Source organism: Procambarus clarkii, chromosome 40 (assembly GCF_040958095.1).
Source record: "Procambarus clarkii isolate CNS0578487 chromosome 40, FALCON_Pclarkii_2.0, whole genome shotgun sequence".
In the NCBI taxonomy this organism is placed as follows: Eukaryota; Metazoa; Arthropoda; class Malacostraca; order Decapoda; family Cambaridae; genus Procambarus; species Procambarus clarkii.
Window position 1 is genome coordinate 26716071 of NC_091189.1, and position 17215 is coordinate 26733285.

The following is a 17215-nucleotide window of genomic DNA, read 5'->3' on the forward strand; positions in this document are numbered from 1 at the left end:
CCTGGTTGATCGGGTATCCTTTAGAAGTGCTTATCCAGTTCTCTTGAACACTGTGAAGGGTCGGCCAATTATGCCCCTTATGTGTATTGGAAGCGTGTTGAACAGTCTTGAGCCTCTGATATTGATTTAGTTCTCTCTGAGTACCTGTTGCACCTCTGCTTTCCAACGGGGTTGAATAATACAGGGTACAAAACACAATCAAATCTGTCCATAATAGGTAAACAGCATGTCTAGGATTTGGGAATAATGATGTCCAACGATCTAACGTTTAAGGAGCATAACCAAACAAATATTGCGTCAGCCAGAAAAATGATAGGATGGATTACGAGAACTTTCAAATCCAGGGATCCCATCACGGTGGTTGTACTCTTCAAGTCACTTGTGTTGTCCCGTCTTGAGTACTGCTCAGTACTCTCTTCCCCCTTCAGGAGGAGGAGGAGAGATTGCTGAAATAGAGGGAATACAGAGAACATGTACGGTACGCATAGACGCAATAAAGCACCTAAATTATTGGGATCGTCTCAAAGCTCTCCAAATGTGCTCACTAGAAAGGAGACGAGAGAGAGATACCAAATAATATTCACATGGAAAATACTGAAAGGCCAGGTCCCTAATCTACACAGTAAAATAACAACGTACTGGAGTGAACGATATGGAAGAAAATGCAGAATAGAACCAGTGAAGAGCAGAGGTGCCACAGGCACAATCAGAGAACACTGTACAGTATAAACATCAGAGGTCCGCGGCTGTTCAACATCCTCCCAGTGACTAAGAAATATTGCCGGAACAACCGTGGACATCTTCAAGAGAAAACTAGACTTTTCTAAAAGACATTCCGGACCAACCGGGCTGTGGTGGGTATGTGGGCCTGCGGACTGCTCCAAGCAACAACCTGGTGGACCAAACTCTCACAAGTCAAGCCTGGCCTCGGGCCAGGCTTGAGGAGTAGAACAACTCCCAGAACCCCATCAAGCAGGGGTATTCTGCACATCCTGCCATGCCTCCTGGTCTCATGTGGTGTTATTTCTGTGTGCAGGTTTGGGACCACCCCCTCTAATATTTTCTACATTTAAATTATTTTGTATCTCTCCTGCCTGCGCTCAAGAGAATACAGATTTAGGCTCTTTAGTCAATCCCAGTAGTTTAGATGTTTTACCGAGTGAATTTTAGCAGTAAAGGATATCTGCATGCTCTCCAGGTCAGCAGTTTCTCCAGCTTTGAAAGGGGCCTGTCATTTTGCAGCAGTACTCCCCCTCTAGAGAGCACTAGCATCTTGAAAAGTATCATCATCAGTATAGCATCTTTAGTGTGAAAGGTTCTTGTTATCCAACCTGTCATTTTTCTTGCAGATGTGATGACTACAGTACTTTATTGTGTTCTTTGAAGGAAAGGTCTTCGTACACGAGTACACCCAAATCCTTTACATTGCCTATTTGTTCTATGTTATGATTTGACTGAGTTTTGTATGTGGTTTCTGTTTTTATATTTTCATTTTTTCCGTAGCGCATGCGCTGGAACTTATCTTCGTTAAACACCATACAGTATTATTTTCTGTAGCCCATAGAAAGACCTGATTTGTCTGATTACGTGTCCTTTATGTTGTCTACTCATGAAAATCCTAGTGTCATCTGCAAAGGATGATACAGTACATAGATGATTGTGTCCTTATCTATGTCCGATATGAGGATGAGAAAAAGGACTGGAGCAAGCACAGTACCCTGGGGGACTGAACTCTTCATGGTTGATGGACAGGATTTTTAATTTATTGACTATTACACATTGGGTTCTGTTAGTCAGGAAATTGTAGATCCATCTGCCTATTTTTCCAGTAATTCCTTTTGAATGTGTTTTATGTGCAATAACAACATGGTCACATTTGTCAAAGGCTTTTGCGAAATCTGTGTAAATTACATCAGTGTTTTGTTTGTCTTCCATGGCATCTAATGCCATGTCATAGTGGTCCAGCAACTGTGACGGGCAAGTGCGCCCTGTTCTGAAACCATGTTGTCCGGGGGTTATGGAGATGCTGTGATTCCATGTATTTTGTGATCTTGCTTCTTAGCACACACTCAAAGATTTTCATGATTTGCGTTGTTAGTGCTATCGGTCTGTAATTTTTTGCCTCTGCCTTATACAGGTAAAGGTAAATAGAAGTAAAGGTAAAGGTAAGGTAAATACAATCAGCGTTTTAGAAAGTATGCCTATAGTAGATATATGTCAAAAGCTTTTGCAACATTTGTGTATATTACATTAGAGTTTTGCTTGTCTTCCATGGCATCCAAGGCCATGTCATAGTGGTCTAGCAATTAAAAGAGACAGGAATGCCCTGTCCTAAACCAATGTTGTCCAGGGTTTTGTAGACACTGTGATCCCATGTATTTTGTGATCTATCTTCTTGGCAATAATTCAAAGATTTTTAAGATGTGTGATGTTAGAGCTATTAGTCTATAATTTTTTTATCTACCTTACTACCTCTGTTGTGAAGTGGCACGATCTCTGCTATTTTACGTACAGTGTGTCAGGAATAACACTCGGTACATGGTATTTATTCTCCGTCTCCAAAAGCTGTTTAGGGTCTTTGATAGTGTTTTTTTGTATTTCTTAATGAATATAGAATTTCAAGAATCTGGGCCCAGAGTGCATGGGCATGCTGTCTATGGCTGCCTTGAAGTCCAGTGGGGTTAGGGGTCACATCTAATATGTACTCACCTAATTGTGCTTGTGGGGGTTGAGCTCTGGCTATTTGGTCCTGCCTCTCAACTGTCAATCAATTGGTGTACAGATTCCTGAGCCTACTAGGCTCTATCATATCTACACTTGAAACTGTGTATGGAGTCAGCCTCCACCACATCACTGCCTAATGCATTCCATCTGTTAACTACTCTGACACTGAAAAAGTTCTTTCTAACGTCCCTGTGGCTCATTTGGGTACTTGGTTTCCACCTATGTCCCCTTGTTCGCATACCACCCGCGTTAAACAGTTTATCCTTATATCCTTATCTACCCCTGTCAATTCCTCTGACAATTTTGTAGGCAGTGTTCATGTCTCCCCTTACTCTTCTGTCTTCCAGTGTCGTGAGGTGCATTTCACTAAGCCTTTGCTCGTAACTCGTGCCTATTTGTTCTGGGACTATCCTAGTGGCATATCTCAAAACTTTTTCCAGCTTTGTCTTGTGCTTGACAAGGTACGGGCTCTGTGCTGAGGCCGCATACTCCAGGATTGGTCTTACACATGTGGTATACAAGGTTCTAAATGATTCCTTACACAGGTTCCTGAAGGCAGTTCTGATGTTAGCTAGCCTTGCATACACCGCAGATGTTATTCTTTTTATGTGGGCTTCAGGAGACAGGTTTGGTGTAATATCAACTAGATCTTTCACTGTCCATTTCATGAAGGAAGTCATCTCCCATTCTGTATCCTGTGTCTGGCCTTCTGTTTCCACCACATAGTTTCATTACTTTACATTTACTCGGGTTGAAGTTTAGTGGCCATTTGTTGGACCATTCATTCAATTTGTCAAGGTAATTTTGTAGCCTCATACTATCTTCCTCTGTCTTATTCCTCCTCATAATTTTTGCATCATCAGCAAACAATGAGAGGAACGATTCTATACCCTTTGGACGAACTGGACTGGACGAACCAGAACTGAACTGAAACTGGAATCACTACCAAAACAACACACCCTGGACCAGGGTGGAGAGGGGGGGGGGGGACTACCAAAGCCCACCATAAGTGACATGCAAAATGGGAAATCATTCATATTTGCAAACATACAAGGCCTAAAATAAAAATAAAAGAAATAAAGTTAAGTTCTTAAATGGCCTTCTCATAGAATCAAACTCAATATTTGGTGCATTTACAGAAACCCTGCACGAAATACTACATGGATAGTGAAATATGGATCCCAAATTATAATTTATATAGATGTGACAGAGTAATTAGGTCAAGTGGATGAGTAGGTCTGTATATTAAAGAGGAACTGACATGCACAGAGCTCCTGAACTCGACCAATGAGGTAGTAGAGGTACTTGGAATCTATGTAGAAAATACAAATCTAATTATTATTCTAATATACAAACTGCCAGATGCAACAGTTGAGGAATTCACTGAGCAGATCCACAAAATAGAGAATATCCTTGATAACCTAGCAAATCCAGTACACCAGATATTATCTTCCTTGAAGACTTCGATTTACCTGTTTAAAATGGAGAATAGTAAACAATAACATTATAGCAGGAAATCGACCTGTAAATAACCAACCACAGGTCAGAGAACTACCGAGATTATGTGACATTCTCGCTCAATCAGCAGATTACAGAACCAACTAGGAACGAAAACACGCTGGACCTGATATTCACAGACAATGATGAGCTAATCAGAGACGTTACTGTCTCAGACACTACATATGCAGACCATAAGCTCATTGAAGTGCAAACTAACATTAATAATGGTAGTAGGCCCAAGAGAAACAACAAGCGAGAAGCGCTTTTTTTTTTTCAATAAATTCAATTTTAATAATAAAAGGATAGACTAGGAGAAAATAAACAGGGAACTTACAAACATTTAATGGGAAAATGTTTTAAGTAATAAAAATCATACACGAGGAATAGAAAAATTGACTTCTGAAGCATATGAAGTCTGTCTGAAACATGTTCTTTTGAGAAAAGCCAGAAAGAAACCCAACATAGAGAAAAACGCAGACGACACTACAAGATAAGGAAAAAATTAACGGAAATGCTTAAGCAGACACAACTTTCCATACAAAGAAGGAATAATTTAAACAGGGAGATTGAACAAATCGAACAGAGATAGCTTTCATATCAGATTGAAGAAAGACAACTAGAACAGAAAGCAATTCAAGAAATAAAGAAAAACTAAAAATATTTCTTCACATATGCAAAATCAAAAGCAAAAACACTGCCAGTATTGGACCTACTGTGGTACCTCTGTTTAAGAGTTTAATCCATTCCTGGAGACAGCTCGTATTCCGAAAACTTGTAATCCAAAGCTAATTTCCCCATAAGAAATAATGGGAAATAAATTAATCCGCTCCTGACTACCCCAAAAACCTCACTTCAAACTAAATTTTATACCTAATTCATCTAAATAAACCTACAAAACTATGGTCAAGTTATTACTTACCCTTGCTGATGAATGCTGTAGGTGTATAGAAGATGGTGAGGAGGAGGGAGGAGGAGAGGTGTGGTGGATATGGATGACACTATGACACTATGGATACCACTTCTTTTTCTAAATTTTTCAAACCATCCCCTGCTTGCCTTAAAGTCTATCGTATCTGCACTCATTCCAGGGGTTTTCTTTACAAGGTACCCTGGTTTTCTCACAAATGATGGCCTCTGAAACACTATCACCCGCGAACTCCTTGTTGTGTATCCAAATTAATAACAACTTTTCCACTTATTCAAGTATTTGCGGTCTTTCTTTCATGATCGTTCTTACGCCTTTTGCCACTTTAGCACTCATAATGTCCTTTTTCTTGCTAAGTATAGTGCATATCGTTGGCGTGGCTTTGTTGTACTGCCTACAAAGTTCAACAACACGTGTACCATTTTCATGCTTCTGAATGATCTCTTGTTTCTCCTCTATTGTCATCCTCACATGGGCTTTCTTGCCTTGATCCTTACCATTGGCTTTCTTGGGACCCATGGTGAGATATATAATAACAACTTTTATGGTCAAATGACCAAAAATCCAACAAAATACTGAAAATCCGGGTGAAGAATTGATGTGGGATAGTCACTGGGCGCGAGGCACTGGTAAACTAAGGGGTGAGGGGCGACAATCGCCGTACCACCACGATCTTGTTCGGCCTATACGCGTATCAACAAACTCGAATTCCGAGGTAACCTTCGCCTTCTGAGGCACATTTTCCGAGGAAATCCTGCTCGTGTTCCGAAAAACTCATATACAGGGACACTCGTATTACGAGGTACCACTGTACCTGTATTCATATTAGTAAAGGTTCATACACCGAGGATGACAGAAATTTGTGAAATCCTAAAAAAGCAGTACTGTACGAGGACATGTTTAGTACTCCGATAAACAGCATGAAAGTGGAAGATCCAGACAACTTCTTTATGTGTGATATCCAAACCCCTGTAAATATAACTGATATAAACACAAGCGTGGCAGATTTTGAAAGAGAAATTGGCAATATGCCGATGCACTCAGCCTCCGGTCCAGATTCATGGAATTCAATATTTATAAAGAAATGCAAAGTGCCAATAGCACAGGCACTCAGTATAGTGAGGAGGAAGAGCTTGGACATGGGGGAGACACCAGATGCGCTTAAAGCAGCAGACATAGCTCCTCTACTCAAGGGAGGGAGCAAAGCATTGGCAAAGAATTATAGACCAGTTGCACTAACGTCCCACATAATAAAAGTACAGGTATTTGAGAGTGATCAGGAGTCAGGGCACTAGTTTCATGGAAACCAATGACCTCCACAATCCAGGCCAACATGGATTTAGAGCAGGAAGATCATGCCCCTCACAGCTACTTGACCACTACCACAAAATCACTGAGGCATTAGAAGAAAAACAGAATGCAGATGTGGTATACACGAATTTCTCAAAGGCATTCAATAAATTTGATCATAGAGTGATAGCACACAAAATGAGGTCACTGGTAAAGTAGGACGCTGGATACTCAGAATTTTGTCGAACAGAACACACAAAGTAACAGTTAACCATATAAAATCTAGTCCAAGCACAGTTAAAAGCTCTGTACCTCAAGGTACAATCCTTGCACCAATGCTTTTCCTTATTCTCATATTAGATATAGACTCAAATACAAGGCACAGCGTCATATCATCCATTGCAGATGACACAAAAATAAGCATGAAAATTACCTCTGCTGAAGACAGATATAATGAAATAATGATGGAGTCAGAGTCTGTCTCCTGTGGATTCCTTCCCATATTGGTCTCCGAATGCACGATAGAATGATGAGTTGGCCAAGACTTTTGCTCGTAAAGAGGGAATTGATTACCAACTTGGACTGCCTTTGAGCAGTCTGAGGGCAGCAATATTCCGGGAACATCAACTAAATTTCGGAGACTTGAGGCAGAGTGGAATTCACACCAGTTACTTGCACCATCATCATTCTATTATGCAGGAAGTACCACACGTCTATGGGTCATCCAATAAGGTTAGCAGACTTCTAGATGTTACCACTGTTAGGCTTAGGCTCGGCTACAAGTACCACTTGTACATAAGGGGCATAACTGGCAATCCCCTCACAGTGTTCAAGAGAGAACTGGATAAGCACCTCCAAAGGATACCTGATCAACCAGGCTGTGACTCATACGTCAGGCTGCGAGCAGCCGCGTCCAACAGCCTGGTTGATCAGTCCAGCAACCAGGAGGCCTGGTCGACGACTGGGCCGCGGGGACGCTAAGCCCCGGAAGCACCTCAAGGTAACCTCAAGGTAGGTAAGGTAACACAAAACTGATCGGATGGATTACGAGAAATTTCAAATCCAGGGATCCCATCACAATGGATGTACTCTTCAAATCACTTGTGTTGTCTTGTCTTGAGTACTGCTCAGTACTCATTTTCTCCTTCAGAGCAGGAGAGATGGCTGAAATAGAGGGAGTACAGAAAACATATATGGCATACATAGACGTGATAAAGCACAACTCTCCAAATATATTCATAGAAAGAAGATGAGAGAGATATCAAATAATATACACGTGGAAAATACTGGAGGGCCAGGTCCCAGCCAGCCCTCTCTCACTCCTCCAACATTGTATTTGCCAACATTGCTCCTCCCATCATACAGTTATTCACACCAATGTTTCATGTTCATTTATGTATATTTACATCATATGTACTCACTATACACTGTCACACACTAAAACAAATATACATTCACCATCAACACATTCAGAACATCGCGAGTGTGAGCAGCCACACCCAGACAGGCCCTCCCTCACTCCAACATCTTACTCGCCAACATTGCTCCTCCCACCATACTGTTATTTTTATTACACTATTTACACACGTTATATATACCTATCTACATGTTTTATTTACCATAACTATGCAAGTAAGCCGGTATTGTGTCCAAACAGTACAGTGGCCACCATATACTGCATGAGAAATCACACGGCAGACAGCAGACGACGCTACGATTACATCGTCACTTCCCTCACCAAAATAGCTCCACTCAACATACTCCTGTTGCTGTTATTACACTATATGCACACACACACACACACACACACTGTATATACCCATGTACATGTGTGTTCCCCATAACAAACCACGAAGCTAGTATGGTGAGCAGAACAAGAGTGGTTGCCATACACTGTGAGGCTACCTCAATTCTCTCCCTCCCTCCCTCACCAAAATTCCTCCTTCCACAATGCTAATTATAACCACAATCCTGGTCACTAATTCCTGTAAATGAATATTTGACCACAAGTTTATTTTGAAAAGGAACCTAAGAAGTCGTTTGAAGATTCCTAGATGGGCGAAATAATGCTGTGGTGCTGTGGCTAGCGCTGTGAACATCGTGAACAACATTGAATCACTGATATTTGAACATTGTACCCAGTCATTATCTCACTCAGGTTCTTCTATAATACTATCATGGCTAAATAATACAGGTTATATATATATATATTTTGACATATTATGCGATGCTGTGGGTTACACGCTGAACAGCAGTACTGTGCGCTCATGCTGTGAGCACCAGCCTTGGTTGCTCACTTACTACTGAGGCTCTCACACCTGGGAATGTCTACCACGATTTTTTTTAAAGATGGCGTCTGTTTACAAGAGCCCTGAGGAAGCTGATGTGAACCCCATGTAGCCGCGGGAATTTTGAATGGCACGTGATAAATACAAATGCCCAGAGGCGCGTAGCGCACCCCAAACGTGGGCCTGCAGGCGCGTTGCGCAATTAATGGGTTAAAGAGCATTTGCCGGTCTTTTGACCATTTGTGGAGTTAATGTAGGTCTCTATAAGGTCTGAGTATCATTTTAATTCCCCACTTTACCATAAATATTGGTGTCATCTGCAAATTTGATGAAGTTGTTTGTAATATTCTCATCTATGTCATTGATGTACAGTATATGACAAAAAGGGTTGGCCCCAAAATGGACCCCTGTGGAACCCCACTTACCACATTTCTCCAGTCAGTCATCCCCATTTAACACCACTCTTTGTTTTAAACATTGCTTTATCCATTCCAGTATTTCATTTATTGTGTGTGCCTGTAGTCTCCTTGCCAGTCTTTCATATGGTACCTTGTCAAAAGCTTTAGCAAAATCCATGTAAGCTACATCTCCCGGAAGTCCTTTGTCTGAATAGCTAGTTACCGTTTCCAGAAATCTGAGCAGGTTAGTAAGGCAAGATCTATTTGTAACACGCCCATGTTGCATTGATTTTACAAGATTGTTCTCTGAGAGATGTTGGATGATTCCCCTTCCTTAGGATTCTCTCCATGAGCTTGCAGATGTGTGATGTCAAGGTGATCGGATGATAGTTCTCTGCAGAACTCTCTGCATTTTTGTTAATTAAAATAGGGGTAACATTTGCATATTTCCAATCTAGGGGAACTATTCCTTGGTCCAGGGATTTTTTAAAAAGAAGTTTCTGTGGTATGCATAGTGCATCTACCAATTCCTTTGCAACTTTGGATTAAATTCCATCCAAACCTGGGGCTTTTGAGTCTTTTTAATTTGTCAATGCTCTTCCTGATTGTGTCGCACGTTATGGGTATAACCCTTAATTCATTCTCTTCACCTCCTCCAAACGTTTGTGTAGGTGTTGTGATGTCATCCAATCTTTCTAGTGTGAACACTGATGTAAAGTATTCATTCAGTGTGTTTGCTGCCCTTTCATCGTCCAGTATAACTTGGTAAGCCTCATTTTCCAAGGGTCTTACAGAGTCCTTAGTTTTGGTTTTACTGTACTTCGTATATAGTTTACTTCATATACTTTGTATAGAGGGGCCTGACAGCCGAGTGGACAGTGCTCGGGATTCATAGTCCTGAGGTTCCGGGTTCGATCCCCGGTGGAGGTGCAAACAAATGGTCAAAGTTTCTTTCACCCTGATGCATCTGTTCACCTAGCAGTAAATAGGTACCTGGTAGTTAGACAGCTGCTGCGGGCTGTTTCCTGGGGGTGTGTAGCAAAAGGGGGGCCTTATCGAGGACCGGGCCACAGGGACGCTAAGCCTCAAAATCATCTCGAGATAACCTCAAGATAGTCCTGGAATGATTGGATCTTCTTTTATGTTTTGGGCAAGTTTTCTTTCATAGTTTCTTTTGGCTGATCTGATTTCCTGGGTGGCTGAATTTAATGCCCTTTTATATATCTTATAATCTATGATATTCATCGTGGATTTATTCCATCTCCAGAGTTTCCATTTAGTTAGCAAAGCATTTTTTACTACTTGTGTCATCCATGTAGCTCCTTTTCTATTATTTTTCTTTTTAGCACATATCTTTGAACAAGTTTAGTAATGACCTTTTTGAAATTTTCCCATGATTCTTCCATGCCATGATCACTTATCAGCTTCCTCCTGGAGGTGTTTTGCAATTCCTCTCTCATTCCTTGATAGTCTCCTCGATGGTAATCTAGAAAGTCATCCTCCTGGACCTTTACGTGAGTTTCCGTAATTGTACTCCATCTTTGAATATTGTGATGACATGACAGGGTGAGCTTTTCCCCTACTTGAATTTGATCGATCATGCCTGTTACGGCCACTATGAGCCAGTAACTGGGTTCTTGATGTTCTAACCTCTTTTAGCGTATCCGACCCCCAAGTCGGTAGTAGGCTTTCAAGAACTGGCTGTATAGTGCAATGAAGAATAAGGGGGGATAAACAATACACTATTCACTTCACCAATATATTTACACTTTCACCATTAAAAATATATTAGATTAAATAGATTATAACTACACTAATGTACAAGAGTGTCACTTTCATGCAGGACACTACTGTGTTGGCAGTGTTCACCAACTCCAGTGGTTCCACCGTCCAATACCTTGTGCACGGGTACCGACAAACACTGGCGAATTCACCTTTTACGTGGGCCAGTCCACTGACAGTCTCACGAGGTTCCTACACCCCACCTTCGCTCTCCAGCTCCTCACTGGCAGAGGACTTCAGCAACACGCTGACAGGGGTCTCAAACGAACTCACCCAGGGGTAGCTAATCCCTCAGCAGAAGCCTCTAGCAGCTTGCTAGCAGCACTTCTCGATAGGCACCTCACTGTCGTCCACTACTCTCCTAAGTCAATCCCGGGTATGCCAATCTATACCAACACTGCGTATATTAGCAGCTAACACACTGCTGAGATCGACGGCGGCTTACTTAGTCGTCTTCCAGGACCAAGCTGAGAGTACGTGGACTGTCCAAGGTAAACTTACTTCCTCAGTACAACTGCCTCCACATGTCACTTCTGTGGACATAAAACGTCATCAATTAGATGGACGGTACACTGGGGAAACCATGAGGTAACACTCATTCACTGGGGAGTTGATATTATGCTTGGAAACACAACCTAGATGGAGCTGATCGTGCCACGCCATCCACTAGAGGTCATCCACATCGACCTCTCTTGCTAAGTGGGGCAGGAAACCAGAGCCATTTGTTGCTGTCATGCCATCACCAACAGATGGCGTTATCCACATAGCGTCCAATATCAGGGGAACTGAGGTGCCGACCCATAGATGGCGCCGAAATCGCCACTCCATACCCCAATGAAGGTGACGATACCGTAACAATGCTCTTTTCTGATGTTAGCATAAAATCCAGAATGCTCTTACCCTGATTGAGCTTGTCACATACAGTATTGTATAAGAAAGGGGTCCTGCACCAGGTCAAGAAATTGTTCCCTTGCTGGCAATGTTAGATTTACCCAAGCTATTGTTTAGTGGTTAACCTTCTCTTAACCCTACTGCCCATCCATGTCTGAACTTCAATTAGGTTCTGATCTGAGTAACAAGTACTCATAATCATTATGTCCTAATCAGTTCATCATGGTAAAAATAAGATCTAGGGTGTTGTATTTTCTTGTTCTATTATTTGCTGGTTTAAGGCAAGTCAGTCACACATCTGCAAGAGGTTGTTTGTGTGACTGTCCATTAAGACCCCTTCCTGGGATTCTCTCCTATAATTGTATTTGCCACATTTTTCCATTTGAAGTGTTGTAAATTGAAGTCACCAATCAAGATGATTGGTGTGGGGTTTGAGAGGTTTTCTAAGCAGTATTCAATTTTGACACGTTGGTCTTTATAATGCGGAAGAATTGCATTTCATGATTTACACACAAGGACAATCACAATACTTAGAATTTCTGTTTTGATTATCAACACTTTCACCTTACTGTTTGTGATGTAAGACCCAATTTACATCAGACTGGAGGTTTGCCATGTTCTCTATATTGTCTACTCGCATGAAAATCCTAGTGTCATCTGCAAATGATACAGTAATGTAGTTTGTATCCTTGTCTGTCTGATATGAGGATGAGAATAAGTACCAGAGCAAGTACAGTACCTTGGGAGACTGAGCTTTTCACAGTAGATGATCCAGATTTTACTGTGTTGACTATTACACTGTGTTCTGTTAGGAAGTTGAAGATTTATTTAGATAACTCCCTAACTCTTAGATAACTCAAAGATAACTTCCTGCTTTGCCAGTAATTCCTTTTGCATGCATTTTGTGTACAATAACACCATGGTCACATTTGTCAAAAGCTTTTGCAAGTCTGTGTATATGACATCTGTGTTTTGCTTGTCTTTCCATGGCACCTATGGCCAAGTCGTAGTGATCTACAAATTATGAGAGACAGGAGCACCCTGTTCTGAACCCGTGTTGTCCAGGGTTACATAGATGTTGTGATTCCACATGATTTGTAATCTTCCTTGAACTCTTTCAAAGATTTTTCTGATGTGTGAAGTTAGAGGTATTGATCTATAATTTTTTGTATTTACTTTACTACCTCCTTTGTGAAATGGCACGATTTCCTCTGTTTTAAGTATGTCAAGGAGGACACCAGTACTGTATCTAGGTGCCATCTCCAAAAGATGTTTAGGTCCAGTGATAGTGGTGTTTTGCACTTGTTGATGAATAAAGATTTCCAGGAGTCAGCCTGATGTAGAGTGCATGGGCATGCTGTCTATGGCTACTTCAGAGTCCAGTGGGGTTAGGGATCGGGAGATGCTGAACCCTTGTACCACATACAACATTGCATAAACGTTTGACCAGTGGAGCGCATCACATCAAATGATGTTTTAGGTACATTGTAACATTTGAAACTCCTGCAGGTGCACAATGGTTCCAGTCAGTATTTGAGACTTCCAGTAAACATTTTATGAGGGTCCGGTAGTACAGTCGGGTTCATTCTCGACTCACAATTGAGAATTCTGGGTTCAAATCCCTGGCAGCGCAGAAATGGTTGAGTGCATTTCCTTTCACATCATGCCCTTGTCCATCTAGCAGTAAATAGATACCCAGCAGTTAATCAGCTTGTTATGGGGGTTGCATCCTGGGCAGGGTCAGTAATTTGACCTGGGGGGAGGGGACCGCAGTATACACTTAATACAGTATGTACTATATGTATAACCTGGCGACACAATGAATTATTATTGTCATATTGAATAGACACTTGCAGTGCTTAAGACATTTTTCCTCTGCTCAGGGTATGGTTTTTAACAATATACCAAGGCAAAGACCTTGTTGTGAATACCATTTTTCTCTGTGGATACAAAGGATGCCTCATAATAATAATATTATTTATTACTGTATTATTATTACAGTATTATTATTATTATTATTATTATTATTATTATTATTATTGCATAATGCAAGGGTTGAGAAAGTTGAGGAAATTCTCAATGGGATAAAAAAGTTATATAGTACAGGCTGGCTAGGATTATTGCAAAATTTATGATACCTATATGAATTAACGGAGACATTATATAAAATAATATTGGAATGGATTCTGTACATGCAATACTGAGAGATGTTCTGTTGTAAAAACAAAATTTGTGGCATTCATTGTTTTGTGATGCATTAAAGTCTCCGGCTTCCCTTGTAAGAGTATCCAGATGGTGAGACATATTGCCTAGTTGTAAAGGATATTGCCTATTTGTAAGGGAATTTTTCCAGTACAGCTGTGAATATTATGGTCTATATTGTACTAATTTCTACTTATATACTGCAATATTGGACACCATTTCTAGAATAACATACAGTACATTGTTGCCAGATGTTTAGCTCCGTAGGTTTGTGGAAACTGGGGTTATCTGAGACAGGCATCAGGAATTCCAGTTTTTCACTGACTACTTTCTTATGAGCTTCTGATCATCAAGATCTAATGACTTCACATTGTTTGTTGGTACTCTATTTTTTTTTATTTGCTTCTTTCACTGCATCTGGAGACCTGAAAATGAATACAGTACTCACCATACCTTGCATTGATTTTGGGGATCAACGTTCCACGACCCGGTCTCTGATCAGGCCTCCTGGTTGCTGGACTGGTCACCCAGGCTGTTGGACGCAGCTGCTCGCAGCCTGAGGTATACATCACAGCCTGGTTGATCAGATATCCTTTGGAGGTGTTTATTGAGTTCTCTCTTGAATACTGTGAGGGGTCGGCCAGTTATGCCCCTTATGTGTAGTGAAAGTGTGCTGAACAGTCTCTGGCCTTTGATGTTGATACATAGGGTTCTCTCTCAGAATACCTATTGCAACGGGGGAATTCTGCACATCCTGCCATGCCTTCTGGTCTCATGTGATGTTATTTCTGTGTGCAAATTTGGGACCAGCCCCTCTAGTATTTTCCATGCGTAAATTATTATGCATCTCTCCCGCCTGCGCTCTAGAGAATACCGATTTAAACATTTTAGCCGGTCTCGGTAATTTAGATGGTTTATTGAGTGTATTCTAGCAGTAAAGGATCTCCACACACTCTCCATCCCTTTATACATCCCTCTAATGTATAAACATCAGAGGTCTATGGTTGTTCAACATCCTCCCAGTGAGCATAAGAAATATTGTGGGAATAACTGTGGACATCTTCAAGAGAAAACAAGAGTGTTTTCTAAAAGAAGTGCGGGACCAACCAGGCTGTAGTGGGTATGTGGGCCTGCGGGCCGCTCCAAGCAACAGCCTGTTAGACCAAGCTCTCACAAGTCAAGCCTGGCCTCAGGCCGAGCTTGGGAATAGAAGAACTCCCAGAACCCCATCAAGCAGGTATCTCCAGGTCAGCAATTTCTTCAGCTTTGAAAGGGGCTGTCAATGAGCAACAATATTCCATCCTAGAAAGCACTAGCATCTTGAAAAACATCATCATTGGTACAGCATCTCTTGTTTGATAGGTACTTATCTCTATACCCTGGAGCCTTCATGGCAGTCTTCTGAGGCCGAGAGGGAGACCTTCACCTCTTCTTGCACCTTGGTTCTCCTCCCCAGAGGGTCTTTTGCTTCAAGAGGATAACTTTTCATTTCCTCCTATGTACAGTATTAGTATGATCATTTGGCTGCTCTTCCTCGGGTTTGTTTACAGGTTCTATTCGGTGTGCTTCAGAATAGTTGAATTTCCGGAGGTTCCCTTTCAGTGGTTCAGTCGTATTTGTTTCGGTACCTCCTTAGGAATTTGGATCTCTCTTTCATTGATGGATCCTGCTCCTTTTGAGTACATGTCCGTCTCGTCTTATTGATAGCAACGTGAGGTTTTTGATTCATTCTGGCTGGCTAACATCTCCATCTTTTCCTAACGGGCTTGGCATGCGTTCTTTGAACCTGTACAGTTGATTGGCAGGTGTATATCATCTTTTGGATATTCTGGGGTGGCATTTCTATACTCTGCTTGGGAACTTCTCCCCTGTTTGCACTAATGCTTCCCATGGAAGCATCAGTGCTAGGGATTTGTAGTCCTAAGGTTCTGGGTTCGATCCCCGGTGGACGTGGAAACATGGGCAGAGTTTCTTTCACCCTGATGCCCTGTTCACCTACCAGTAAAAAGATACCTGGTAGTTAGATAGCTGCTATGGGCTGCTTCCTGGGGGTGTGTAACAAAAAGGAGGCCTGGTCGGTCGAGGACCGGGCTGCAGGGATGCTAAGCCCCGAAATCATCTCAAGATATCCTCAAGATAAGATGAATATTGTTAAGTGGCAGCTCCATTTGCAGCTGCTTTGCTGTCCAGGGCTCTTATTGTGGATGATCACAAGGTGTATTTGCACTTAGTGGCAGTCTTGTGAGTTTGTGTCCTCGTGGAAGGGGGCTCTGGGCAGCTCCATGAGAATGTGGTTCCTGCCTTGGCAGCCTTGCCCAAGATGCTCACCCCCCTCTCCTTCAGCAAGCAGTGGCGGCATTTTAATCTGCCTGCCTCGCATGCTGCTGGGCCATGTAGACTCATTTGTTAGATTTGGTTTGGTCCCTTTCCTTTATGTCCCCCCCTTGCCTTATGTCCCTCTTCCCTTTCTTGCCTTTCCTCTTTTGTGGGATACAGTGTCCCAAATTCTGTCTGCGGCAGCCTTCTCCTGTTGGTCTTTTGATAATCTCTTTGTTTTCTCAGGATTCTGGCCTTGCTTAGAGATGTCTGGTAGGTTTGGGACCTCAACTGTTGTTGGTCAAGGTAAGTCATCACGAGAGAAGATTCCCAGCCCACTGCACTTCATGTTGCCAGTTCCTTTTTTTACTAGACATTGCAACTATGTGTCGCAGATCTCTTGGATCGTTTCCTGTAGCCTATGGTGGAGTTGGTCCCTTTTTCTTTCCTGGGATCAGAACTTTTGGGTCAGGTATCCTCCCAGCTCTGCATTAGCTCATTGCAGGCTGGTTGGCCTCAGGTGTGGTCAAGTTGACCTCGTCTCTGGTTGGTGTCCCAGTTGTTCTCGGTCTTAATGAGGGACTCGGTGGACCTATGGTACATCCTTAATTTTGGGTTTGAATCTCTCTTAACAGATTAGCTTGATAATGTACTGCACTGGCTTGACACCCTCTGCTCTGCATCTGGAGTTTTTTTATGCATGTCTATCACTGTTAGTATGGCGAGTGGGTTGCAGGTTTGTCGGTGTCTCGCCATCGCTTTGTCTCTTTGTCGTCTTTCTTTGGTTTTGGTCAAGGCTGTCCTGTCCTTTTTGTCTTGGTTGTTCTTAGATTGGCACTTCATTACTAATACCTGTACTGTCACTTCCATCACTTAGCATTGGCAAAGCTTATTTTGGT

General features: G+C 41.9%; 1 protein-coding gene across 1 annotated transcript in view; it reads left to right on the top strand.

The window, feature by feature from the left end:
* Positions 1-6069: 6069 nt before the first annotated feature.
* Positions 6070-17215, top strand: part of LOC123758025 (uncharacterized) — a 131394-nt gene continuing 120248 nt past the window's right edge. The window contains exons 1-2 of the mRNA XM_069338514.1: positions 6070-6262; positions 10969-11283. Of these exons, the coding sequence (XP_069194615.1) occupies positions 6070-6262; positions 10969-11283 (508 nt within the window). The remainder of the gene's footprint in view (positions 6263-10968; positions 11284-17215) is intronic.